This window comes from Rhea pennata, chromosome 9 (assembly GCF_028389875.1).
Source record: "Rhea pennata isolate bPtePen1 chromosome 9, bPtePen1.pri, whole genome shotgun sequence".
Lineage (NCBI taxonomy): Eukaryota > Metazoa > Chordata > Aves > Rheiformes > Rheidae > Rhea > Rhea pennata.
This window is the reverse complement of record NC_084671.1, coordinates 11,857,931-11,872,970: the sequence shown is the minus strand read 5'-3', so window position 1 is coordinate 11,872,970 and position 15,040 is coordinate 11,857,931. Positions and strand designations below refer to the sequence as shown.

At 39.4% G+C, this 15,040-nt stretch overlaps 1 protein-coding gene across 1 annotated transcript in view; it reads left to right on the top strand.

Moving 5' to 3' along the window:
- The window catches only part of PSMD1 (proteasome 26S subunit, non-ATPase 1), an 81,156-nt gene that overhangs the window by 51,291 nt on the left and 14,825 nt on the right, over nucleotides 1-15,040 (top strand). The window contains exons 17-19 of the mRNA XM_062582443.1: nucleotides 381-495; nucleotides 3,568-3,684; nucleotides 13,482-13,584. Coding sequence (XP_062438427.1) covers nucleotides 381-495; nucleotides 3,568-3,684; nucleotides 13,482-13,584 — 335 coding nt within the window. The remainder of the gene's footprint in view (nucleotides 1-380; nucleotides 496-3,567; nucleotides 3,685-13,481; nucleotides 13,585-15,040) is intronic.

Here is a 15,040-nt window from a genome sequence, read left to right as displayed (position 1 = left end):
AGAGATTTTAGTATCGTGTGCCTGATGAAGGGTGAGCCTCTGCTAGTGCAGTTTGTCACAACAGCATGGGTTCTAGACGTGAAGACCTCAATGCCTATGTATATTTTTTACCTTTGAAAGACTTATCTATATACAGTGAAAAAGAAAACTTTAATTGTGGGAACCTGTGTGTCATATCTGCTGGGCTGGGGAGGTTTATTCATTTCTGCGCTTCCCTGTATTCCTTATACATCCAGCTGTTCCAGTTCTTCTCTTACATAGTGAGAAACACAAAGGTACCATGTGGAAAGACAGTTTACATTTTTTAGTACGAACAGAAAGTGAAGTCTCTAAATTTTGAAGAACAATAACAAATACCATTGTCTCTTGCCTTTTTCCAGGACTCCGGAGCAGTGTCCGAGTGTGGTTTCTTTGCTGTCAGAGAGCTACAATCCCCATGTGCGTTACGGGGCTGCCATGGCTTTGGGTATCTGCTGTGCAGGCACTGGAAACAAGGTGAGGACCAGAAGCTATCAGATGTCAAGACTCTCTCTGCTCTTTTCTTCCACAGAGACATTTATGCAGAAACATCACACGGAGATCAAATTTCTCTTACACATACACTTCTAGCCAGCTGGAGTGTAGCAGTACTTCTTCAAATTCTTTAACTGTCCTGGGCATAGAGATTCTTTTTCTACTTGTAAATGGAATAGATAAAGTAGAAGAATGTTTTTGTATATTATTGCCACGTTCTTGAAATTTTGTCTCCAAGACTTTTCTTAGAGTTTTCCTACTGTCAGTCAGTTGCCACTGAGCTTTAAATGTGAGTTCAGTATTCCAAAATCATAAGTCCTTTGCTCTTGATGTTGAGGTTTTAGATTATTTCTGGTTTCTGGCAGTGACAGGGAATTAACAAGTATTTCATAATTCCAAGCTCCCTCCTTTTATGTGATATGTAATTCCTGGAAGATCTGTGTTGAAAAGCCAAGTGCAGTGAAATTTACTGTATTTTTAGTATATAACTCTCAGTCAATAAGCCTTACCTTTTATTTTAAAGCATCAGTATATAAAGGATACTTGTCATAGATGGTAGCAGGGGGCTTTTAGAGTAGAAGGATTCCCATTTCTGCTGTGAAAAATAAGGGCTCTGTTTAGCAAGGGACAAGTAAGCTTTGGGATAAATTTCCTTACTTTATCCACATGTGTTTATAACCTGTACTGGTGCTGAATCACAGTTTTGAAACAGAAATAGGTGCACAGACCATCCATGCAAAAGTAGTATTCTATGCTTCAAGTCTTTGATAAATCTCATGCTCATCAGTCTCATCCCTTTCTCAGGTAGTATTAAACATTTGTTCTTTTATTTTTTCATGTGAGCACTCACTAGCATGTCACCTGTGTTGTAAAATGCACAAAAATGCTGACATGCACTTCCTGCCATCTTCAGTATTTAAAGCATGCAGACTTGAAAGCAAGGTAAAAGTTCTGTTTTTATCTGGGTTGCTTTATTCTCAAGTGGAAGATGGCATTAAAGAACTAGCTATTTTTAACCTGCTTCATCTGACAAGTTATTTAAATCAAAATGCTCTTAATTGCGCAAAGATGTCTGTTTTATTTCTGGATGCTTTGCACAACGAAGATCTAAAACATCTGATTATATATATCAGAAAAAAATCAGAAACATCTGATTATTATATATCATTGTATTATATGTTACATGTCTCCTGGGATAGCAGGTCTTAAGGTTAAGTTGAATATATTCAATTTTGGAGGTTAGAAATTAAGTTCAGCTTTTTGTTGTGGTGGATGTTCCATAAATGCTAGTAAATGCATGCTAAGGGATGAATGTGATACCCATGATACCTTCAGGCAGGGAAGCACAGCCTTCAAGATAGTTCATTTGGTAAAAAACAATCTAAGAGAAGACATGGTGTTTTCTAGAAGTGATTCTTAGAAATAGTATTTTGTATAAAATCAACTTGTTTGTTTTTTAAATTCTCACACTGACAGAAGTACGCTGAGCATGCTGCACTAGGAGACTTGAACCATTCAATTGCATTTGCTGGTGCCAGTTTAAGCGAGGACAGGCGGGAGCTCTGCACACGAGTTTGACAAGCGAATCTTCCTGACCTTTGTAATCAGAAGATCACATAATAGATTTAAAAAAACTCTTTGAGCTTGTTAGGATGGATGTCTAATTAACTGTCCCATTCAAAAGTGTATCTAACAGCATGCTTCACATGCTTTTTCTGAGTGCTTTAGACAGCCTCTACTGTTGCCACAGACCACACATACCTGTACAGTCCATGTCTGTACAAATTACTGTCTAAAATTTATTCCACTTAGATTTAAGAGTGTGACTGGTGAAGGCTGGCTGACTAGACTAACAGCTTGCTGCTGTTGAAATGGGTAGTCTTGGCCCTCCTGCTACCTTTGGCTTTGTCTAATGCCCAGCTCCTGATTGAGCTGACTCAGACACAAACTCACAAAAAATATAACTTGGGGGGTGGTGATGTTGAACAGCTTTTTGCTGAATTATCAAGCTGGAAAAGGCTCCCTGAGCGGTAGGAAGAGGGCTGCAGCTAGCATGGGACAGGATAGGGGCTGTGTTGCTGAAGGGAAATTAAGAAAGGAGACATCTCTCATTTGCCAGCAGTGAGTTTAGATGAGTTCAGTTATCTTGCATAGTGTGCACTGGGCATCTTGCATGGTTAAAAATGAATTTGTGTCTGTAGTTTTGTTGGGTTTTTTTTAAGTCATAACTTGCAAAGTGCTAGAACTGTAAATGCAGATTAAAAACGTGCCTAAAGCAATGATTCAGTTTGAGATGCCTGCAGATTACACATGCTTGGTCTTGGGTACACTTAAGCAGCATATATTCCAAAGAAGTTTCTTAAGGCTTTTCATAATCTCTGTTCAAAGCCTAGATTGAAAGAAATGCTTTTTTGTTAGATTTGTTGCAGATCATGTTAGTGTTGCACTTAGGTGAGAAGTTACTGAATCTGAAAAAGCAATGAGTATTTTGAAATGCTTTCAAAACACAGATTTATCTTATGGGTTTGTAGAGACAGCTCTACTTGATGCGAGCTTTCACATAGTATTAAATATTTTATGTTCTAACAGTAAAAAGTAGAGCTAAAAAATCTGGGACCTGGGTTGTATTACCAGCTCGAATAACCTCTGACATGTTGTTTGACATTCCTGGTTCATTCGTTGTTTGAGCAAAAAAACGAAGGTAACGATGATGTATTTCATTGTGAAGAATAGCAAAAAAGTGCAAGAGTAATTTGTGTGTAGTATTCAATACATGCAGTTGTCAGTACTTCTGATGTGCTGAATACATCTGTTCACAGCCTTGTTTCTACTGCTAGATCTTGGGCCATCCATTAGTTGTTCTTTCCTTCCCAGTTCTGGATGAAGATCCACAGAAATGCTGATTTATATTTCATTTAGCAAGCATGAGCAAAGTATATTAAAAAATACATCTGATAGCCCTTATCTAATAACCTTGCCTTAGAGTACTGAATTGTAGGGTACTGAAAACAATGGTATTAACTTTCTGAATGGTAATTTCTTGGGTTTTTTTAGGAAGCAATTAATTTGCTTGAGCCAATGACAAACGATCCTGTGAACTATGTACGTCAAGGAGCTCTGATTGCATCTGCCCTTATCATGATCCAGCAGACTGAGATTACCTGCCCAAAGGTAATGGGTTACATACTGACTTGTTGGGTGAAAAAAGTCATGTATGCTTACTGCTGTACGTAAGTGTTGGCATTAAACTCCTGTGTGGATCAGAGATGATGTATGCTGATTGGAAGATGCCTGGAAGACAGCGGCCTCTTAACTCTAGATGTTACATAAATAAGCACACTGTTTCTTAAAAGGTCTAAAACTACCTTGTAATAATATGGAAGTGACTGGCTTCCACCAGATAACCACCGTCCAGTTCTGTATATTTGTGATTTATGGAAACACCATTCCTAAACTTAATTTTTATTTTATTAACAACAATATTAAACTCAACTTTGAATGTGATTGCTGTCCAGGGAAGTGCTGTTAAGACTATGCTGCTTTTGTATCTTGTCTTGTAGTTTTCAGGTGAAACAATTTTTTCCATGAGAAGCAACTCAGTCACTGCGTAGCAAACTACTTTTTTTTCGTAATGGGTTTTTTTTTTTACTTCTGCTTGAAAGGCAAAAAGGATTGCATGTGCTGTGTTTAGCTTTTAAAAATAGATTGCCCTGTGAATATGTGACAGATGATAATATGCAAACATTTGAGCAGACTAAAAGTCTGCATTAATAGAAGTTCTGAGGATCCACATTTCATCTGCTCTGGTGAGTGCTGAGACAGAGCTGTAGCTGCTACTTTGCTGTTCATCTGTCATGTATGGGTTGCTTTTATTGATGTCATTTTCAAAACTGAACTATAATAGTAAGCAGACACTCTCTTTTTACTGCTTCTGGAGAGGGAGAACGAGAAAAACCTTCTTTTTTTCCAGTGGAAAGTTTTACTTTGGAAAGGAGGCAAGGGAATTCTACAAGTACAGGTGTCTTGGTGTTTCCAAGCCGCAGAACATGGGGATTTGCTGGCAGTTTGTTCCCTTGAATTATTAAACGAAACAAAACAAACAAACAAAAAGAAACCTGTTAAACCTGTTATTTTTCCCTAGGCAGAATCTGGAAAAGTTATTTATATTATCAGAATTGTAATTAAACTGAATAAATCAGTGGAGAAAAACACCCTAAGATGTGAAGTCTCTGCAGTGTGAAGCTGAGGGATCCTTTTCAGTGGAAAGAGACTGCTTTCTATTTTTATTTTTTCTTCCTTGACCTCTAATCTTTCTTGGAAGAGTGGTTGCAATACCATCTCCGAACTTAGGAAATCAGGTTTAATTATTCCTCTGCACATCTGTGTATGTCTGTAACACGGGGCAAATTGTTTAGTACTCCTGAGACTCAGTTTCCCACCTGAAAAGAAAGAAAGAAAAAGAGAGAAAAAAAAGGGAGGGAGATGATGCTTCTATCAAAGGGCATTACACGAACAAATTCATTTTAGTTTGCAAAGTACCTTAATCCTCTTGGGATGGGAATTGCAGAGACTGCTCTGAAGCAGTCAGACAAGCTCTGAGACCGTTTGTCATGGATTACCTGCTAAGTCTGCCTATTGAGTTTTCAGTTCTTCGAGATGTTAGGTGAAAGAGTCTGAGAGTCCTAAAGAAAAGCAAAGATAAGAAAGCAGCTAGCAAAAATATGGATCATTTTAGGTAAAAAGTCAGATGTCTTTCCCAAAAGCATCCTAATAACTCTGACTTCAGAGGTATGTGTGCACTAATATGAAGGGCTGTTAGATGTGGGTTTTTTAATAGTGGGTGGGCAAATAGAGGCTGAGATGTATAATCTGGGGTTAAGTGGCTTGTTTAAGAAATAAGGAGAAGAACTGAAAGAGCTTTATGCTAAAGTCTTATTTATGAGTCAAAGTTTGTGCTGTGTTATGTAATACAGATATAGAAGGCAATTCATTACCCAAACATGGAAGTGCTGCAGATTGAAAAACAAAACAAAACAAAAAAACCCTGCAGACTATGAATTTATGAGGAATCCGTGAAATAATCTGCTAATTTAGGAATTAAACCCAGAATACATCAGTTTTACTTGTTCTGAAGAAAGCAACCTCCTCAAAATTTAGCTATAATCATGATAATGTCTTGCTCAAAGATAAAAGGAGTTTCTCCTTATATTTTGAGCAATATGCAGGCAATTAAATTACTTATTATCCATGGGAAACTTTTTTGGGAGCTGTCTGCTAGTCTGAAGAAAAAATACTTTAATCTGATGTGAAAGGGCGGAGTTCAGATCACCAGCCATTTTTGGATGGCAGTGACATATTTTAGTCTGATTAGATTCCTGAGTTGCGCACTGTGTGCCAAAGTGTCTAACCTGATGTGTGTGAGTTTTTTGCTTTGCCTCATAGGCAGCTATTAAGAGGAGCATGTTGGATTTTGTGTCCTACAAGTCATACTGGTGAATATGAGGAGGCTAAATTTTACATTTAAGCACGTTTCAAATTGTTGTTTCATTACTGCTAAATGCTTTGAGATGCTTTGCATGTAAGACACAGTGATAATGATAAATTGTGACATATACTCTGACCAGCTTCCTGTCATTACTTTATATTTTTATTGATTGTCCTTTTCCCATAGACAATTTGTTTACGAGTTGTGTGCTTTGAGTTAAAAGGATTTAAATTCTCTGGTTATAATTTGTTATAAAGATGATAGCAAATAATCTTCCTTAAATAGATAGAACAAATGCCCTGCTTTATCATATTTCCCAAGAAAATTGTTTTAAGCATTTTATCTTGCCTTCCCTCCCTTGGCATTGGAATTTGAAGCATGGGGAATGGATGATAATGTGTTTCTCAAGCTTTTCTAGTAACATGCATTATTCTAACTCTTCTGTTTGAGCATAACAAATAAGTAACCATGTCTGCTGTGACTGCTGTGACTTTCCGATAGGTGTTTTTTTCTTTTTTCCTCAGAGTCTGGTGTGGAACCATTAATGGTTCTGCAAATATTGACAGTTGGGGTGGTAATTGCAAAGTGCGTTTACTGCTTCTGCATAGATGTTGCACAGGTTTATGTCTAGAAAGATTAAATGGAAAGGAGGCTTAGAAGTGATTTTTTAAAAAGTATTTACAAGTACTGGAAAAAAGATGACTTCAGACTTTTCAGGAGTAAATTACAGATTTTTGAGAGCTGAGTGTTGAAATGTTGAAATTTCAGCAATAGGTAGAGATGTAAAAATCAAAGTATTTTGGTATTTAAAAAAATGCTTTTGTTGTGAGAATGTAGTTGTATATTTTTGTTTCACCTCTACTCGCCTCCTACCTCTGTACTTGTCTTCCTCCTTTTTTGTGCTAACCTATAGGAGTGTTTAAATAAAGACTTGTCATGGTCTGGAGGTTCGTTGAATTTACAAGCTACTTAAGGACCAAAAGGGGTTTGCAAATCTTTTATAAAACTGTCTTGGGCTCTTAGGAGTTGAAGAATGATTCCCCAGGTGCAGTCAACATGATTTTCCTGACCTCTGTTGATACACTTAAGAACAATATTAATACAGGATATAGAACAGTAACAAGTTTATTTTGTGAAATAGAATCCTAAATTATAGATGTGATGAGATCATTGTAACAGGAATCCATGACAACTTCATTATGTATTTGTGACCTGTAATTAAGAAAGCAATTTGGAAGACATACTACATGTCTTACATCTTGAATCTGATTTACTATTGCTGTTTTTGCGCTAGGGTGGTCATCTTGCAAAATGAGAAGATAATAACCAGGTTCATGGTTTTTCCTCTCTCCTCCTGTGATCATCTTGGCCAATTATCTTTCTCTTTAAGATGCTGTTAGGGAATAATAACTTGACTTTTTTTTTTCTTTTTCTTTTTTGACATTTACATCCAGAATTTCTATAGATGGTGTTTGCATATTGATAGTTTGTGAAACTCTACCTTTCTTAAAAGGCTTTACACCATCAGTGTTGAAAAAATCTATGTTACAGAAAATAAGTATCATTGTAGGAGTCTCCTAAGAGGCATGGCTTGTTGGTTTAACATGAACACATTAGCTGTTTGAACCTTTTGAAAGGCAGCTCTGCTGATGCCTCTCAGGCCCCCCGCTCCTCTCAGTGGTGGCTCTCCACCAGACATGCCTGACATCCCTGCCTGGAGGTTTCAGGCACCTCTGCACAGGGTGTTGAAAAGCTGTGCTGGTTCTACATCTGCACTTGAAGCTTGTCATTGCAAGTTCCCAACAGGTCTGAAGAACAGCAAGAGATAGATTACCTGAAATATTAGGTCTTGCTAGATCTGAGTTTCAAGATGCAATCTTCTAGTAGCACCGTAGCTTTCCTTCATGTAAGCCTGTTGCTGCAGTTGCTCCTGCAGAATGTATGCTCTTGTGTACTTGGAAAAAGCAGTCATATAGAGAAAGTAACTTCAGCTTTCAAAGAAGAGGGATAGATAATGGATACAACTGAGTTTTAAAACCTGACTTTTTAAAAACAAATTTGTAGATAAACTTGGTCTTAAGAATTTGCATTTGCAAAAAAAAGCATCATGTGCATCATTTGAGCCTGTTTCCCTTAGTTAATTGTTTACTAAATCTTGTTTTTAAACAATCTCACAGGCTGTATATGCATGATGATGACTGGTGGAAGGAGAGATGGTAAACAACTTATTTAATGATTTAAAAAAGGCGGAGGGGCTCAGGTTTGTGGAGGGAAATTGTGCTGCATCATTCTTGCATCTTAAAGCCTGTATTGTTTTCTCAGTGTTTCCAAGGCTGAATCACAGAATCACAGAATGGTTGAGGTTGGAAGGGATCTCTGGAGATCATCTAGTCCAACCTCTCTGCTCAAGCAGGGTCACCTAGAGCACATTGCCCAGAATTGTGTCCAGGTGGGCTGTGAGCATTTCCAAGGAAGGAGACTTCACAACCTGTCTGGGCAACCTGTTCCAGTGCTCTGTCACCCTCACAGTAAAGAAGTTTCTCCTCATGTTCAGATGGAACTGCCTGTGTTTCAGTTTGCTCCTGTTGCCTCTTGTCCTGTTGCTGGGCACCACTGAAAAGAGCCTGGCCCGGAATATTTGGCTTTACTTGAAATTGGTGGCACATAGTTTTGGCCAGCATTAATTATCAGAATGTTGTTTGGGGGGGGCACATTAAATCTACTTAGTAATTTGAGGATATGCTCTTTGCTGTGATCTAAATGAAAATAGTAGCAGGTTAAAAGATTCTACTAGACAAAATCTGGCAGATTTTGCTTCAATAGCTTAAAATATTACTGTCTTTCAACATCTTGCTCCAGTCTGTAGGAGGTGACTGCCCGAACGGCAAATTTGGAACCAGTTGGAACTGAATGTTTGTCTGTGCCTCTGTTTTTTCCATTGCAACATTTGGCATCTTGCTTTGAATATCCTGTTGCTTACTTCAGGGCAGTTGCTTTCTGCAAAGGGTTGGAGCAATGGCTGTGTGAGGGCAGTGTTTTCCTGAACTGGCACAGCTACATCTACCAAAGTAGACAGTCTTCCGGAGGAAGGAAGATTCTGCACTTGGGACCTGACCCAACTGAAAATACCTGTTCCTGTGAAGCATTCCCTTTATTGGAGCAACCTGAATAAGCATCAAGGCTTAGCCTATGCATCTGAGTGCTGGGTCAGTTCTTCAGTCTGGATTTGCATGATTCCCAAGGCCAGGATGGGTAATCTCCAACTCTGGAGTGGAACAATTTTGCTTCCTCTAATTTTAAATTAAAACTTTGATAAGGGCATAATTTCTCAATCAGTTTTCCAGGATTGGCAGTGGTCTATGACTCAGGATTCACCAGCACCTCTGCCTTACAGAATTTACCTGAAATCAGAATACTCTTGCTATGGCACCAGATATTTTGACCTTTTAAAAAAGAGTATTTAAAAAGTAGAGGGCAGAAGGATTATTTATTTTAATCTTTCAACATTTGTTTGTAAAAGCCTGCTCTCTGATTCCACATCTTAGCCTGTCCCTTCTGCCCAAAGAGATGGTCATTGATCCAGTCTCTTTTAGCAGTCAGGTTTCTATGATTTGGTTCCCTGCATTTCTTTGTGTCCTGGTGGCACAGCTGATGGGTTCATGGTGGGCTTGGTGCCAGTAGGGTTTTGTTCATCTGCTCTGGCAGTGTTAATGTATATATGTGTGAACAGGAGCTGTGGAAGCCGTACTAGGAAAACGATGCTCACAGAGGCTGCTGGCCATGCTTGGCCGGAAGCGAATAGCCTCCTCTGCTCGAGAACTGCCTTGCATTTCCCAAACGAGATGTTTCTGCCCTGTGCTCTGAGGTGCTTCTCGGTCAGACTTCAGACGCCAGTGTGAACATTAGCAGTTCTGCTAAATGTCTCGTTGTTTCGCCCAAGATTTCTTTTTTTTTGAAGATGTGATTACTGTGTAAATTCCAGATTGGAGTCCACCTGAGTGATTTTTCAGAGCTTTGAAACATCTCTCTGTTTTTATAAATATTCCAAGCCCCAAATGCTGAGCGTGGAGTCGCGGGAACAAAGTAATGTGCTCTGAACAGAGGCACTCGGATCTTAGAGCTCAACCAGAGAAATAATGTTACACGTTGCTTCTGTCTCTGTGTCTGTCCCAAATAATGCTGGAAGAGACTGAAAGCGATTTCCTCCCTCTCACCTCCAAGAAGGTTTTTGTTCATCTAGTCCGTATGTAGTTGTCTTGATAACATATGAGGCCCCACTTGAGGTTACTGTCAGTGGGGCTTCTAAAGGAGCCAGCTTGTAGGACACACTCTGCCTCAAAACCTGGGAACAGCAGTAGCAAGGGGAAATAATACCTTAAATGCAAGCTAGGGTATTTTTCCAGTGTGCAGGAGGTTGGGCATAAGAAACAAAATTGTTTGTATTAAGCATGTAAACCATAGTATAAGCTTTTATAGATTAAAAATTGGTAAAGCATAAAAAAGCATAAATAGAATGAAGGAAGAGGCAGAGCTTGGTCAGTATAGCCAGAATGAGCTGTATGTCGTGTGTGCAGTATCTGCCTGCCACTCACCTGTACATGTGACTGCTGTGAAGATGTACCTCTCTCCTTTAGCTTAGCATTAATAAAGGCAAGGAAATGTAAATCACTTCCCTGTAGGGGTAGGGAGGAATAATTATAGAACTTCTTAATGCAAAGGGGAATTGATGAATAGAGAGCTAATATTAACCCACAACTTGTTGGACTTGCTTAGACTGAGTAATGGAAATAGCTGCTATCTTTCCACTGTTGCTTTTAATAAATACCTCCTGTTCTGCAGCAGAATTGGTGTTTTGTTCAGCCTCACTGCCCTTGTTTAAGGATGGCTGACTATTCTATTGCTTCTGCATTATGAGAGTGTCCATTTGTGTGAAATGAAGAAAGTTATTACAGTTGCATTCAGCAGGTTGTGATTTACTCGTACAAATGTTCGTGTTCTTCACTCTGTCACAGACCAGGTTAAAACTCATCAGGTTAATGTCATCAGTGCTAAAAGCGTAGTACAACTGGATTAGTTACTGAAAGAGCAAAGGAAGAAAAGGTATTGAGTGGAAAGTGCCTTTTCCTTCAAGGCACCTGTGTTTTAAAGGGTCAACAGTTGATGTGTATTGAGACCTACTTTGCAAAGAATGTGGACCTGAAGAGTGCACCAAGCATGTTGGGTGGCAGAACAGTGTTGTGACTCTTGTGTGCGGTGCTCGTGGGCTTGCAGAGGCAACACCTTGGTCGTCTTCCCATTCCAGCTGTTTAGCATAACATCTCAGTAGTGTCTGAGCTTCTTTACTGCCTCTGGTCAAGAATCCGCAAGTGAAATGCGATGCAATCTGTTGCTATCGTTACCTCAGTTACCACGTTACCTCGTGGCTCTGATGTCTTTTTACTGAGGAATACAATCTCATGTTTTGCTGAGAAACCCCTCCACTTTGACTTAAGCCTTTTGAGTTTGACTTTTCCCCAGATTCAGTTCTTCATTCTGTTTCAATCTTTTTTTCTTTTGATCTAGTTGAATCCTGATTTAGTAAAACATGATTCCCAACACAGTTCTCATGACATTGACTTCAGTTGTGTGAATTATTCTTTCACTGGCAGTAAGATTCTTTCCCTCTGTATTTTTAGATTTCTCATTGCTCCCCAAAACAAACCACATAAATTCATGAGAACCATCTGAATTCTGCCCCTGGTACTGTGTGCTGTCTGGCTTTGTCGTAAAAGCATGTTGACAGCAGCAGTTATTCTTCTTGGAGCCGTCGTGTTTATGCAATTGTTTTATGCTCCCAATTTAGAAGGCTTTACGACTCTAGTAGTTGGGAATGTATGCTGTCCATCCCAGAAAGGCCAAGACAGCTCCTGGGAGCAAGAGTGTCCAAGTGTTTCCATACTCTAGGTACTGTATTGTAGGTGGGAGCTGACTGGTCTGGTGTTTGACGTTCCACATGTACCCAATGTCGGCAGTTTGCTATTCCCTAATCAGCCAGAGGACTTGCTGAGCTTTGGTCGCTGTGTTTAAGCCTCGTGCGTTGGTACAGGCAGTAGGCGGTAACATCAGGGGCTTTGCAAGTACATTCCGGGTAGTGGTTTTGAAGCTTGGCCTCTTTGCCTACAGCAGATACTGAGAGTGTTTCACAGCTGAAATGTAAGACTGTTCTTCAGACAATCATCACTGAGCAGAGATCTCTGGTATCTCTGGAGAAGAGCATGTGCTTTGCCTGTGAAAAGTGGCTAGGGGTTTGTGTGGTGTTAGAGTTTTATACTTGGAAACTGTAACTGGCTTTAAAATACTAGGAACTTTCCTGTGTAACTAGTGGCTGTGTCTGGCCCTACTGTCCCGAGCTAGAAGTTTGTCCTGTGATCTGCGGTGCAGATGTAGGAGGTGCAGATGAAGAAGAGGACCAGAGTACCTGCAACAAAATGGACTAGCAGTGAGGAGAAACTAGATAATTTTGAAGGAGCCTTTTGGAAGAAACCTCCTTAGTTTTTGAGCATGCCAAGTTAAAGCTTGGTGTGAAAACAAAAAATGGAAACAAAATGTCATATGGATAACTGTGTCAAAATTAATTTAGGGAGGAAGCATAAAAGATTCTTCCAGACATATGGTGGATTTATCCAATCCCAGGTTTTGATTGGGATGGAGTGGGATTTCTTGGTCTGCTTTTTCAGCCATAAAGATTACTTGAGTTGTACTGTTGCTCACCTGTATGCATTGAAAGGCATATGCTATTAATTTATGATAGAGCCTTAGTTGTTCCTGGATGTGATACTGTTCTGTCTCTTCAAAACTTAGCGAACCAGTGAAAGATGAAGCTGTTTTAAGCAATGACGATAATATAAGCAAAGGTTTAGTAATTTCCCTTGCTAATGTCTGCTTAAGACATTGGTAAATGTATCATGGCAAAAACTGTTATATTATTAAATATCTTCATTAATAACTTTGACTTAAAAGGTAGGAGTGCAGTAGCAAAACCTGCTAATGACGCATCATGGGGGCATTATCAATACAGCAGAAATATCATACAGGAAAAACTGAATAGGTTTGAGGTTTTCAGCAGTAGAAATTAGAGGAAATTTAATAAAGTGCGGGGTCACGCACCTAAAAACGTATAGTAGTTTTTGCTACAAACTCATCAGTTGGTATTTTATTCCAGTGATGCTTCAGAGATGCGCAAGCTATTTCTATGAGATCAGCAGAAGGTGGCTTAGTTACAAGCCTATCCTGATGGCTTTAAAATCATTTTTGGGTGTCCTCCAGTGGGTTAAACCTCTGTAATTAATTATTAGTAGCATGACTTGTATCACCAATGATTAAAATCATTGAAAAGGCAAGTATCATCCTAAGATACAGAAATTTAGAACGTTTATGTTAAAGACAAAACATTTGATTCGTGCCTGTCAGTTGTATAATCTCTCTCTTTCTTTCTCTCCTCCAGGTCAGCCAGTTCAGGCAGCTGTATTCCAAAGTGATCAATGATAAGCATGATGATGTTATGGCAAAGTTTGGAGCAATCCTCGCACAAGGCATTTTGGATGCAGGTAACTCCTCAGATACCTAAAGTAGTTAAAATCTTTTACCTTTGTTTGCCTACAGAATGCTTCTAATAGCTGGCTTTTATGCCTGTTATGCAGCAAGAAATATCCAGTTTCAGGTCATTTTATCTAATTAAAGAAGTAAAATCTGCTTTGTTTTTTCAGCTTGTATCGGTGCGCTTCAATTAGAATAAAGCTAGTTCAGTCATTGGGGCGGAATTCTTGTCCAGAAGTCTGAACAAATACAATCATTTTGCTCTGCATTTGTTTTTATCACCCTGAATGCTGATTTGTATCATTATAGCTTCTTATTATTTGCTTCTTCATTGTTGCACATAAGCAGCTTCTCTAGAAATTTGGAAACCTTGTAGTGTCCAGTCCTGTTGTAAACTTGCTTTGCATTTTCTGTTAAAACCTGATGTGACTGGTTGAAACTTATTTAATACATTTAATTTTTTTTTAAAAAAAAAAGTTTTTAGTAACTAAGTTTTGCCCCTTTTTGAATATTAGAAGAGAGGTGATAGGCAAAGAGGGAACCACAGTTAACTGCATCAGTGTTACTGCAAAAGAACCAGTGCTAGTCTCAAAGGGCCCTGCCTTCCAGTCTGGGGAACATCACTACGTGGGTACTAGTGACTGAAGGCTGAGGCACAGATAGGTTTCTGTAAGGGCATTGGCTTTTTACAGGGGCTAAATTGCAGGACCTTAGGGAACCTTAACAAAAGTTTCTGTAAGCAAAGAGGACAGACCATGTTCTGTTTTAAATTTTTCCTTCTGCTGGAGTTTAGGCTTTTACAGTGCTGTAGGGTATCAGTAGCACCCCCTTTCCAAGTTCCTAGTGCATCCAAGCACAGCTGTTCCCATCTCTTGTGCCGTGGCCCTTTCTTGCCATGCAGCTCCCTGTCCTTATTCCCCATCATAGGCCTATGGAGATGGACACAAACTGTTCTACCATGTACTCTTGAGATCAAGATTAGCCATGAAGTCCCATAAGCAGACAGTCTTAGGTTAATATTTGTCCTGTGGTGTGGCGTAAGCACAGCACTGTGCTTATGTGGTTACAGAGTGTCTGTGTGAAATTACTACGTGTCCAGCCCATTGGAAGAGGGGATGAGGGGGGGGGGGGAAACTTTGAGCTGCTTGCACCTATCTGCATGGAAATGTCCTTAAAAAGGTCTCTCCTTGGTGTTCCTATGACAATCAGGCTGCTCTGTGCTTGAAGACTAGGGCTAGCCAGAGAAGGAAGCAACATGAACAACCTCTTTTATTCTCCCCTTTCTTTCCAAAATACTACTCCTAGAGCTCATGCTTAGCAATATTTTTGGCACATGACTGTTTCTCCTGTTTTGGTCATTCCCATGCTTATACTGGGTTGCTGGGAAGCCAAAACCTAGCTGGCTCAAAGAGATTTTTCTCTCAGTAGTGCAGACCTGTTTTGAGTTCCTACCTTTAAGGATTAAAT